The sequence below is a fragment of the Hoplias malabaricus genome, chromosome 11, assembly GCF_029633855.1.
Source record: "Hoplias malabaricus isolate fHopMal1 chromosome 11, fHopMal1.hap1, whole genome shotgun sequence".
Classification (NCBI taxonomy): domain Eukaryota; kingdom Metazoa; phylum Chordata; class Actinopteri; order Characiformes; family Erythrinidae; genus Hoplias; species Hoplias malabaricus.
In genome coordinates, this window is record NC_089810.1 from 18,090,165 (window position 1) to 18,102,005 (window position 11,841).

The window sequence follows — 11,841 nt, forward strand, 5'->3', positions numbered from 1 at the left end:
CCATAAAATATAAACTAGCACTGAACAGTGATAAGCCTCTTTAGAGCATCACAGAAATGCCATGTAAAGTAGGAGACTGAATGAGCACTCTGACCTTTTGAAACATGGGATCTGTTTACACATACTCATGAAAAATACTTATTTGAAGCAAGCAGGAGACAATTTATAAGGGCAGTTTGTAAACACTTATGAGATCACAAGACGAATGATATCCTAATGATCTCAAAAATTTTTTGGACAAGGCAGTCCTTTAACTGCCAGTTACTAGGAAACATAATATAGAAAGGTCTGCCATAACCAGAGAACCAGGTCTAATATATATCTTTCCATTGCATTTAAACCTAATCAATTTAAGAACACTGCAAGAAATTTTGACTCCTTAATATTAATAATAATAGTTTCTCATTGGCTAAGAAATTTGTGTATTCCTTGCAGCAATTCATGTTTCCCAGATTCATTAGAATAATACTGCTTCTTCTGCCTCCACCGCTGCTAGCGCTGAAAGTGCAATCATCCACGGAATGAGCGAGCATATGAATGCATACCAACAGCAATCTGTCTTTGACAACCACAAAGAAGCATAACTCTCGTTAAAGCACATTTAACTTTGCCGCACTCTGCCTTTGCATAATGTTCTTAGATATCTCACAACACCTTCCAGATGGAATAAAAGACCTGCCTACATTGCATCTCAGCTCTTTCATCAGTGAGGCTGTGCAACTGAACTGGGGGAGAATTGCACTGAACATCAGTTGCATGGTATATGGCATAAATGCCTATATTGTATTGTATATCACAGTCTCCAGGCATGCAGAACCCTGCCTGGCACCTTACTGATTTCCTGGCAGCTGCTTTTGGCAACAGATGTAGTTGGCAAGCGCACTTTCGAAAGCCCCCACTGTGGCATTCTCTTTATACATCAGGTCCAAATGATAATACAGAGTCTTGACCTACTAATTTGAATTAAGCAGTTATCAGCTCCTTGGACTAATTCATTTCCTTCACTGTAACAAACAACAGAGACCAAATTAGACAAAATTTTTCCAAGCTAATTCATAATTGTATAGTGTATTGTGTGATGACACTTGAGAGGAACTTGGGAGTGTGGCTGTAGAACAAGTTTATGCTAGAGGAAATGTCCAATTCTCTTTAAATTCAGCATGCTATGTACTAAAATTCATACTAAAGATTTTGAATTAGCACTGATTATGTTACTATTCCAGTTTGGAGTTTAAAACATTGAACTCATAGTGAATTTTCCTAGAAAATAAATCATCTGCAGTTTGTTCAGAAAGACCTTTTACTGTACTGAACACAAACACTGACCAGCCATAACATTATGACCAACCCCTGGTTTCTACACTCATTGTCTATTCTTGCAACTTCTCTGATCATATAGGAGCACTTTATAGTTCTACAATTACAGACTGTAGTCCATTTGTTGCTCTGCATACATTGTGTGCCCTCTTTCATCCTGTTCTTCAATGGTTAGGACCACCACATAGCAGATATGATTTGGGTGGATCAGTGTGGATTCTCCACACTGCAGCATGTTAGCGTGTATTGTGAATGTACAAATGGATTAGACATAGCAGTGCTGCTAAAGTTTTTAAAGCCCTCAGGGTGACTGCTCAACTGAGCACAGTGTCCTAACCAAAAATATCTAGCCACCAGTGTCCTGTGAGCAGAGTCCTGTGTTCACTGATAAAGGAACAGAGGATGACCAATGCAAACTGTGCAGCAACAGATCATCTACTGTCTCTGACTTTATATATAAAATGTGGACCAATTATTTTGGTGTGTCTAATAGAGTTGCCTTCATCCACTATCCATATAATATATGCTCTGTTTTGGTATTGTGGGGATCATGATACTGAAAAAAAGAAGAACTATAATCCATAGTCTTGTAAAACAAACACACACACACACACACACACAGTCTGTTTATGAGAAAATGAAAAACCACACTAAGTTCATAAGTTAACCCCCAAGAAGAATCTCAGATATGGACAAAACATTCCAGAGATTTATGTTTACAAAGGTCTTACTGCTTGTATGAGTGGGAAAGGAAAGGGACATATGTATCACAGCTCTGTCTCTCTCTCTCACACACCCACTCACTTCACTCTCTCACCACAATTTCTTCAGACTTGCATGAGACTATTTATACACCCACTGTCTCCTTTAAGGGAATTGCTCCTTATCTCCTCTGCAACAGTTGTGGTTTGTATTCCAGTGTGTGAAATGTATCTGCAATTCATACAGATCTCTGTAAATGAAGGCAATTGTAGATGCAGAGAAATGAGCAACAAATGTCATTAAGACCAAACTGTGACAACTGCAGTAACTGCAGGTTAAAGATTAGGATTTATTTGTACAGCGAGTTCTCTGAAACCTCAGGGAAAAATCCCACAATTTAATTAGTCTGGGTGCTTGTTTAGCTTGTTTATATTTCTGTGAACAAGAGTTACACTCATAGCTTCATATCCATCCAAAACATATGCCAAAGTAGTACAAAATAACTCTTTTTGGGAATAATATTTTTTTAACTTTAATTTAACCAGGCATATCATTAAGAACCGGTTTTTATTTACAACTGTGTGGATTTGGTCTTTTAAAACATAGCATAAAAAAAAACTTAAGCAAATATCATTAAAGCATTTTTAAAGAGTTTGGGATTAAGATTAAGTTAATGGCCCATATTAACCTGCATTACCAGCTCTCAGTATCTCTATCAAACACACTCATTATTCATGAGTAAGCACACACTCTTCTCATTACAACAGCGAAGTACACTGTGATGATCACATTACAGCACTAAATACAATAAAGTAACAAAACACACATACACACAGGAGCAAACACACAAAAGAATGCAATAGAACACTGTGGCATAACTAGACTAAGTAGCTACTTGCAATGTCACACAGACATCAAGTCTTTCTAAAAATATCTATTCTGTGCATTGCAGAGCTACACTGAAAAAAAAGCCTTTAAGTTAGATGCGCGCGCACACAGACATGCTGTTACTGAATGTGTGTGTGTGTATATAATAATAATAATAATAATAATAATAATAATAATATTAATGTGTGAGTGTTTTGGTGTGAATTTATTTTATCTGAGAAACTAAGACACACAAAGTGCACTGTGTGCATTATGAAGTTGTAAGGTGTAGATATATTGTTATAAATACAAATATACTTTAATACATATTAATATAGTTACATTATAATATAAATATTTTTACTATATTATAACATTGTGTTAATTTTTTTCCGTCAATCCAGAATTTGTGACATTAATTTTTTAGCATTATAGAGAAACATTAGAAAACACATTTGTCAGAAGATTATTTAAAATATTTTTCTCCTAGGGATTTATTTGTAAATTAAATATATATATTTGTACATAATGACAAATTTTACTAATAAATACAAAGTTAAGAGTGATTTTGTGCAGTACTGAATATATTTGAGATGCAAAAACTATGCTACAGTAAAAATAATGGAAATCCTGAAAAGTATAGAAATATTTATTACAAATTTAAAAAATATATTTTAGAATGTCTATATCTGGTAATGAGAAAACTATGTACTGCCAGGCACTGGCTGAATTACAAAGGAGCTTCCAAATATACACACAAACCCCTTGAGAGTGTTGATAGCTCCCTCCAAGTCTGTATTGAGACGCTAGCTGGGGTAGACTAAATCAGCAGCTATTTTTGGCTAGCTGTGTGCTAGATAATGTGAACACAGCACATCACATTTGTATCTCAGCAGCAAACAGTGGCCTTTGAAGTTATGCCTCCAGCTGTCATGGCAGTGATATGCACGAGCATGTCATTATTTAAAGGTTCACTGCTTTACCAAACTGTCCCATCAACATCAAAAGTGTAGCATGTGTTTGCTGAATGAAAACAAAGGATCAAAAATGCCAAAAGATTCCAAACCCCTTTGATTGCCAGGACATTACAAAACTGCACAGCATCTTCACCTAAATAATATTTCTACAATGAATTGAATATTAAAGTACCAATGTCCCTTTACACAGAAACATGACTTTTTTCAGAGGTTGTTCAGCTCAGACACTCTGGTCAAGTGCATAGAGATAAAAGGGGAAAGGAAAGTGGTCTAGATATAGCCCAGTTTTTCCCCTCTGGGAAGACGAAGATGGATGTGGGTGGAATAAGAAGCAAAAATCAATAGGAAGCTCAGGCACTCTGAAAGTGTGTCTGCATTAAGAGTTTACACGTAAATGTTCTGTGTCTACACAGAAAGTGACCTTTCTGATCAGTTTTTAATCATTTTCATTTTTTTTTCTCTTTGTTCCTGCATTAGTTCATATGTATAATATAAACTGTGTTTTCCAAAAGTAAGCTTTATATTCAAGAGTGAGTAACTTTGAACACATAAACATGAGTTAGCCTTTCCTCACTGTCCTTTATAGTTTTAAACAACTGAAGTACCTGCAAACTGTTTGTATTTACAACTGATGATATCCATGTTGAGGTAGTCTTCTGTTTAAACAAAAAACATGGAACACACGTGACATTCATCCAAAAAGGGCCAAGTCTCTAAGCAATTATGCTCAAAGAACACAAAATATCGAGCTATCAGCAGAGTGTACATAAGCACGATGTTCTGCGCATGCGCAGTCCAAATTGGGCAGCAGTGTAAATCTGGTAGTGACACCACTTTCCAATTGGAAAATTTTGCCCTTGATCCAATATGGCAGCTTTCAAGATGGCAGCCATGTTCCGGACATAGCCTAAAAAGGATAGGACCCTCTCACCCATTACTTGCTCAGATATTTATTCAGATAAAGCTGCAAGCAGATGGAGCTGGGGCTTTACTCCAATAGTTCATACTTGCACACACACACACACACACAAGAAAGAGAAAGAGAAACAGTAATAGTGATGCCCGATTACTCAACCTCACTTCCCCTTACTGGCATATCATGCAGTACCTCCCTCCCAGCATCATCTGAGCCACTGCAGATCCTATCACATTAATGCTGTTGCACAACCCTCAATCACTTTAATAGAGTCTCTCTCCCTCTGTCTCTCTCTCTCTCCACTGTGCTGCGGCTGTGGCCATCTATGCACTGCCTGTTATGTAATGACACAATCAGTCCAAACCAGCACAGTTAGCACTCAGCACATTCAGCGTTAGTAAAAATGCTTTCATTAATAGTAAATCTCATAAATAGTAGCAATGGCACAGATCTTATACTAGTCAGATGCAACACAAGATATTTATGATTTACTATGCCTAGAACTTACCATGCAACCTGTAGGTAGCTGAGTCACAGCGATTAAAATGCATAGTGAAATAACAGAATCTTCGAATATGTGAATGTAAGAGTCTTACTTTCAAAAATCCTCCCGAATGAGCGGCTTAAACTTTATTAAATCAAGTGAAATACTGTGTGTATCTTCTGCATGTGCAATATCCCTACCCACATTTTGTGTTATACTCCCACAGTTGGTGCTGCTCTCAGTCAAATGCAAATGCTGGAGGAAAAGAACTGCATTTTTGTGTGAGCCAATGAGCCAATGCTCATGGCTCCAGAACTCTCTATAATATCATGTGCAGGTTTTATAGATTTGCATCTAAATGTGGAAAAAAGGCTTAGTAATTTGGCACCATTTGTCTGCTGAAGGTCTGGACTGCTTGGCAAATAAAATTTTGTTTCCATTTCAAGAAAGTGACATTTATTAAGTGACTAAGACATTTATTAAAATCCTAATAGGAAATGCTTATTTCTAGACATCCAAATTGAGTCTAGATTTTCTCAGGAAACAAACATCAATTTATTGTCTCAATTTGGATCTTTTAAACTCACTACATTTGGCAATCATGACACTGGCAGTTATTGGGTGCACCTGAAAGAATGTCAAACACTCTGTCATCTCTGCTGACGTCTAATGTTTTACTGGCCCCCTGCCCCCACCATAAGCCTTTGCAATGTCCTATGTAAAGCCACAATGGTATGGTGAGGGCCATCTGGAGTATGAGCAGACATAATGAAGGTTGTGAGACACACAAGGGAGAAACTCAACAGTACAATGTGTAACAGCACTCTGAACCTGAGTAAGTCAAAATTTCAGCTTTCAGTCATTATGGCATACAAAGCGACCATAGACCCTGTAGTATTTCAAGTCTGCTTACACTCACATTTCCCAGCTCAAAAAGACCACCAATGTAGACTACAACAACTGAAAATTATAGGTGAAATAAAACAATGGATGTCCATCCAATGCAATGAGAAAATCATGAAAAGTATTTATAAGACAGAGGCACAAATTTGGAAATACTTGCCCCTTCACCAGCAGTGCCAAGACTGCAATGAGATCTTGTAACAATTGGACTGTATCTAACATACTAGATTAAAATATGATTTTAGATAAAACAGTTACTGGTAAAATATTCTAAAATTATTCAGAATTATTGTTTGTTTGTTTGCATCTGAAAAAATGGTGATATTTCACCAGAATTCTAGTGGTGATACTGCACAGGTACTGATTTAAGGTTTGTATGAGAGAGCTATGATCTGTTTTATCTAATCTGACCTTTCTCAACTGTGGAGGGCAAAGTGTTTAAAACTCCTCGTCTATATATCTCACCTACTGCACAGGCATCAGGAATCTGATTATTAAACACTAAGAAAATACTTCCTTTAAAAAAAGTAGGAAACCACTCAAAATAATGCAGGAATAGCAGACAAAGCACTTACCTCTGCAAGGTGAGGCATGGGGTTAAATCCACAGAGGTTACACACCACATCCTTGCACTCTGTGCAAGTATTGAAGTTGGGAAGGTCCTTTGAGCCCATGTTAAGTTCCATTTTACAGAGTGGGCAGGTGGTTGGGGTGGCTTTGACAGAAGTCTTAGGTGTTGTTGTCCTTTTATCAGGCTCTCTCTTAGCTTCCTGCCTTGTAGTAATTGGAAGAGCCTTGGTAGAACCCAGAAGAGGTTCTTCTGTTTTCTTTTCTTCTGTTTTTTTCTCATCAAGTTCCTTGGATGCATGAACTTCGGGCTCTCCTGGCATTATCTTAATGGAGGATTGAGAGGCTGCAGACTCTTTGCGACAGCTAGGTGGTGTAGAAATCTCACCAGAGGCCTGAGACACAGTAGACCCTTTTCGAGAAGTTTGTGGAGACAAAGCAGACTCATCCTGAACAGCTGATGAAATAAGATTAGATGCAGAGCTAAAGATGGAAGATCCAAATCCCAAAACTTTGCCAGAGACATTAGCCACAGACTGTGGTGAAGGAGACCGTGATCTTGCAGTCTCAGTCAATCCACCAAAGCCAAAAAATGTCCCAGCTTTTGAATCTGGCATCTTAGCAGGAGAAGGATGAGATTTACCAAAACCAAATCCAAAGAAGCCTGATTCCTGTTTTGGAGCTTCAGTCTTCAATGGTAAAGCTGACTTAATTGGTGAGGAAGTACCTTTAGGAATCTCTGGTTGTGGTTTTGCAGGTATCTCCTGTGCTGGGGCCTTTTGCTGAGGGGGCTCTTTACTTGGTTTCTGCTTTACATCTGTACTTGGATTTTGTTGAGTTGTTTTGTTGAGGACTGGGACATTCTTATCACCAACAGTGGCTGGATCGCAGGGTTTGGTTTCAACTGATGTTTGCACAGAAGGTGGTGCAGGGCTCTTCTTTACAGAAGGTGCTGGTTTTAACTGGGGAGTTACAGCTGGCTCTATTGCTCCTATAGTTCGCTGCACTTGACAATTCAGACAAAGCCATTCCTTAACCTGCAATGAATTTAGAACAACAATTAGGGATCAAAAAGTTTATTAAAAAGTTGCAGTTTATTAACAAAACTAAAAAAGCAGTGACATTAAATTTTAACCTAAAAATATATTAAAATATCTTGTGTGTGATATAAACATATATGGCCAGACCATATAGAGCAGGATTTTTGTTTGTTCACACTGTGCCTGCTAGTCTCACTCATCTCAAAAACATGTCTCAAAGCATAACCATACAAATGTCATGAGAAATTATGACGCAAACAAAAGATCTAGATTCAATTCATGGCAATCACTGAGACTGGGTCATGTCAACAATGAATAACATTTCCAGTGAATGATCGTAAAATATTTAGGAAAGGATAGTTCTCTCCCACTGAACTAGAAAAACATATAGTATTTGATGCCATGTCCAATGAGCAATGTCCTGCAATTCATTCAGTTAGGACAATGTTTATACTCGGCTTGGATAAATAAAGGTTATTTCATTTTACTGATTCACATTGTGTGCTGCATACTGTATGCTGAGATAGCATGCCCCCAAACACAAGTCTCAAATGTAACCCACACAGACAGGTATTCAATACACAAGAAGCTCAGTGAATTAGTATGAGTGGGAAGACTTTTTATTTCCATAGCAATGGTAAGTCGGTAATAACAATGTTGCTGTTTCCATCCCTTGGCTACAAGGTGCATGTTATTGCTGAATAGATTAGCAACTTTCAAACCAGTTAAATAAACGCTATTGTTTTTTTCAGGCACTTGTGTAATTCAAGTGCCCTTGACTTAAATTCAATGGCATGAAGTGATGTTGAATGTAAAAGTACAAGGGAAAAAGTATTTATGTTACCCTTAATTTATTTTTAGGGGGTTTGATTCAAACTTACATACTTAAAAAACAAACAAACAAACAAAAAAAAAACAGGAGGGTGAAGCCATGTTATTTCTCACCTTCGACTGATGAGGCATTGGATCAAATCCACATTGACTGCAAACATTGTTCTTGCATTCAGTACAAATGTTGAAATTGGGTGGGTCTGCTGAACCAAAGTTTAGCTGTATTTTGCAGATAGGACAGCTGGAACTGGTCAGTTTAGAAGCTGGCTGCAAATTAGATCCATCTAATTTGACTTCTGGCTTCTCATCTGATTTTTTCTCATCCACTTTCTGTGAACCAGGTAATTTGGCATCTCCACCAAATGGCATTCTTAGGGATGTCTGGGAAGCTGAAGAACCCTTACGAGGAGTTGGAGAAGCAACAGAGGTTTGAGAAACTACAGGACATTTTGGAGAACTAGGTGGTGTGGGAGATTTGATAGATGTCTGGGAAACTGCAGACCCTTTACGAGAACTTGGTGGTGTGGGAGTTTTCATTGATGCCTGGGAAACTACAGAACCCTTACGTGAACTTGGTGGAGTTGTAGAAGACTCATCCTGTATGGCTGATGTGATCAGGTTAGATGCTGAGCTGAAGATGGAGGACCCAAAACCTAGAACTTTCCCAGAGACAGCAGAGACAGATTGTGTTGATGGTGCTTCCATCAAACCACCAATGAGTTTCCCAGTGCTTGTCTCCGAGGGTTTAGATGGTTCTCCTAGTGTAGTTTTGGCTTCATTTTTCTCATGTTTTTCCAGGACTTTGATAGTGTCTGCTCTAGCACCTATAGGTTGCTCTTCCTGCTCAGTGCTAAGCCCTGCAACCTTCTGATTCTCCACTACAGGCATTGTTTCTGATACCTTCTTTGCCAAAGCACTTTCTCTACTAGAAGAAGGTAGAACATGCGTTTCTTCAACCTTGGGTATGGCCACTTCTACATTAGTTATGTCTCTCTTCAAAATGTTCTCCTTTTGTACAGGTGGTGGAACTGGAGATCTATATTCATCTAGAGGGGCTTCAGAAGATAAATCTTTACAAGGTGCCTGATCCTGAGGTACTTCCTTTTTATTGGTTTCCGTCGCATCAGTTGCAGTTTTGGTTGTAACAGTTCTCAGTGACTGGGCTGTGGTGGAAATAGTGTCTGATATTTCCTGTGGCTTTGTAATAGGAGATTCCATTGTTTTTAATGCTCTCTGTGTTTGACAGTTTAGGCAAAGCCATTCAAAGACCTGTAATATAAAACAATAGTAATTTACTCAGTCAAATTAACTTCCTTAATTTGAAGGTATAAACATGTATTATTCAGTATACTGATATTGGAATATTGTCAAAAAATATTTAGCAGAAAATTATCAAGTGTCTTACCCCAGTCTGATGTGGAATGGGGTTAAATCCACAGAGGTTACAGACCATATCCTTGCACTCTGTGCATGTATTGTAGTTGGGCGCTTCCTTTGAGCCAACATTAAGCTCCTGCTTACAGAGTGGACAGGCTGTTTGCTGTGCTTCTGAAGGTGCTGCAAATTTATCAGCTACCTTTTCTCCTAGTTTTTCCTCTTGTTTTGTCTTTGGAGCTGAAGCCTTCACCTCTACACCTGAAGATTGTGGTTCAGCACTGTGCAGGATTTTTTCAGTTTCTGCAGATCCTTTCCAAGAGGCAGGAGAAGTTGGTATTTTATTCACAGCTGCTGTAGAATCTTTACGAGAAGTTGGATGTGTTGTAGAGGACTCATCATGAACAGCTGAAGAGATTAGATTTGATGCTGTGCTAAAGATAGAAGACCCAAAACCTAGGACCTTCCCAGAAACTGCAGAAGAAGCAGGCTGAGGAGATGATGGGCGAGAATGAGCACCACCAAAACCAAAAAAACTTGACTCCTCTTTTGAAGTTTCAGCTTTTGGTAGAAGTGCAGATTCAGCAGTAGAGAGTGGTTTTGGTGTGGGAGATGAAATGGGTTTTGTTGTATCTGTTTGAGTATGTTTTTTCTCTGCTATTGCAGAAGAAATCTCATTCTTCTGTGGAGAGGCTGGTGGAAGCATTTTATCAGCTTCAGGTTGAGGATGTTCAGGGGCCCCAGGTGCTCGTTTCATCTGGCAATTCAAACACAGCCACTCTTTCACCTGTAGAGCCACAAAACAAAAAACAGAATTTACTTGTGAAATGAATATATACAGTATATTTACAGAATAAATATATACAATCAACATATAACATACAAAAAGTAGCATCTTAAATTGTACATTTTCGAGGTAAACTGTTAAAGACACCTTTATGTTTAATATCTTACCTCAGTTTGTTGTGGCATAGGGCTGAATCCACAAAGCTTACACACAGTGTTCTTGCATTCAGTGCAGGTGTCATAGTTGGATGGGTCATTCTTGAGCTCCACCTTGCAGAGTGGACAAGGTTTAAGTGACTCATCCTTTTTCACAAGAGTTGACGCCTTAGACTGGTCTTCTGATTTAATATTCACTGCCTTTATTTCTTCTTTTGTTTGCGCTACAGATGCCTTGCGTGAAGCAGGTGGTGTTGGAGTAATTTTTACAGAAGCTGTAGAACCCTTACGAGATCCTGACGGTGTTGTAGATGGTTCGTCCTGAACAGCTGAGGAAATCAAATTAGATGCTGAGCTGAAAAAAGAGGAGCCGAAACCAAGAACTTTTCCTGAAACAGCAGAAGCAGCAGCTTGGGGAGACGGGGACCGAGATCGACCGCCGCCAAAACCAAAGAAACTTGCCTCCATCTTTGGAGGTTCAGCCTGTTTCTGTAAGTCAGACTTGGCAGGGGATGAGCCAGGTTTTGCTGTCTGTTGTTGGGATGGCTTTTGAACCTCTGGAGCAGGTGGTTGTGGTGTTGAGGGAACAGCAGTGGGTTTCTGGGAGTCTGTTGTAATATGTTTGCCTTCTGGTTTGACAGCTGCAACTGGTTTCTGATCTTCCACTGCAGCATCTTCTGGAAGACTTGGCTTTATCTGTGGAACACCAGCTGGAGTCTTTTTCATCTGTGGAGATGCTGGTGAAGGGTTGGTAGGCTGTGGTTGAGGCTGTGCAGGAGGAGGATGAGGTCCTGGTGCCCTCTTCATTTGGCAGTTCAAACAAAGCCACTCCTTTACCTGTAGGGCCATTTGAGAAAGTATTAGTAAAAATACTAAGAAAATAACACAACGCTTAAATAACAAGACTCATTCTAATAAACA

At 38.8% G+C, this 11,841-nt stretch overlaps 1 protein-coding gene across 3 annotated transcripts in view; it reads right to left on the reverse strand.

Moving 5' to 3' along the window:
- The window catches only part of pclob (piccolo presynaptic cytomatrix protein b), a 60,023-nt gene that overhangs the window by 46,906 nt on the left and 1,276 nt on the right, over positions 1–11,841 (reverse strand). For all 3 annotated transcript variants that reach the window (XM_066685581.1, XM_066685582.1, XM_066685580.1), the window contains exons 2-5: positions 10,933–11,757; positions 10,010–10,765; positions 8,719–9,873; positions 6,742–7,770 (exon numbers count right to left, since the gene is read on the reverse strand). In XM_066685581.1, the coding sequence (XP_066541678.1) occupies positions 6,742–7,770; positions 8,719–9,873; positions 10,010–10,765; positions 10,933–11,757 (3,765 nt within the window). The remainder of the gene's footprint in view (positions 1–6,741; positions 7,771–8,718; positions 9,874–10,009; positions 10,766–10,932; positions 11,758–11,841) is intronic.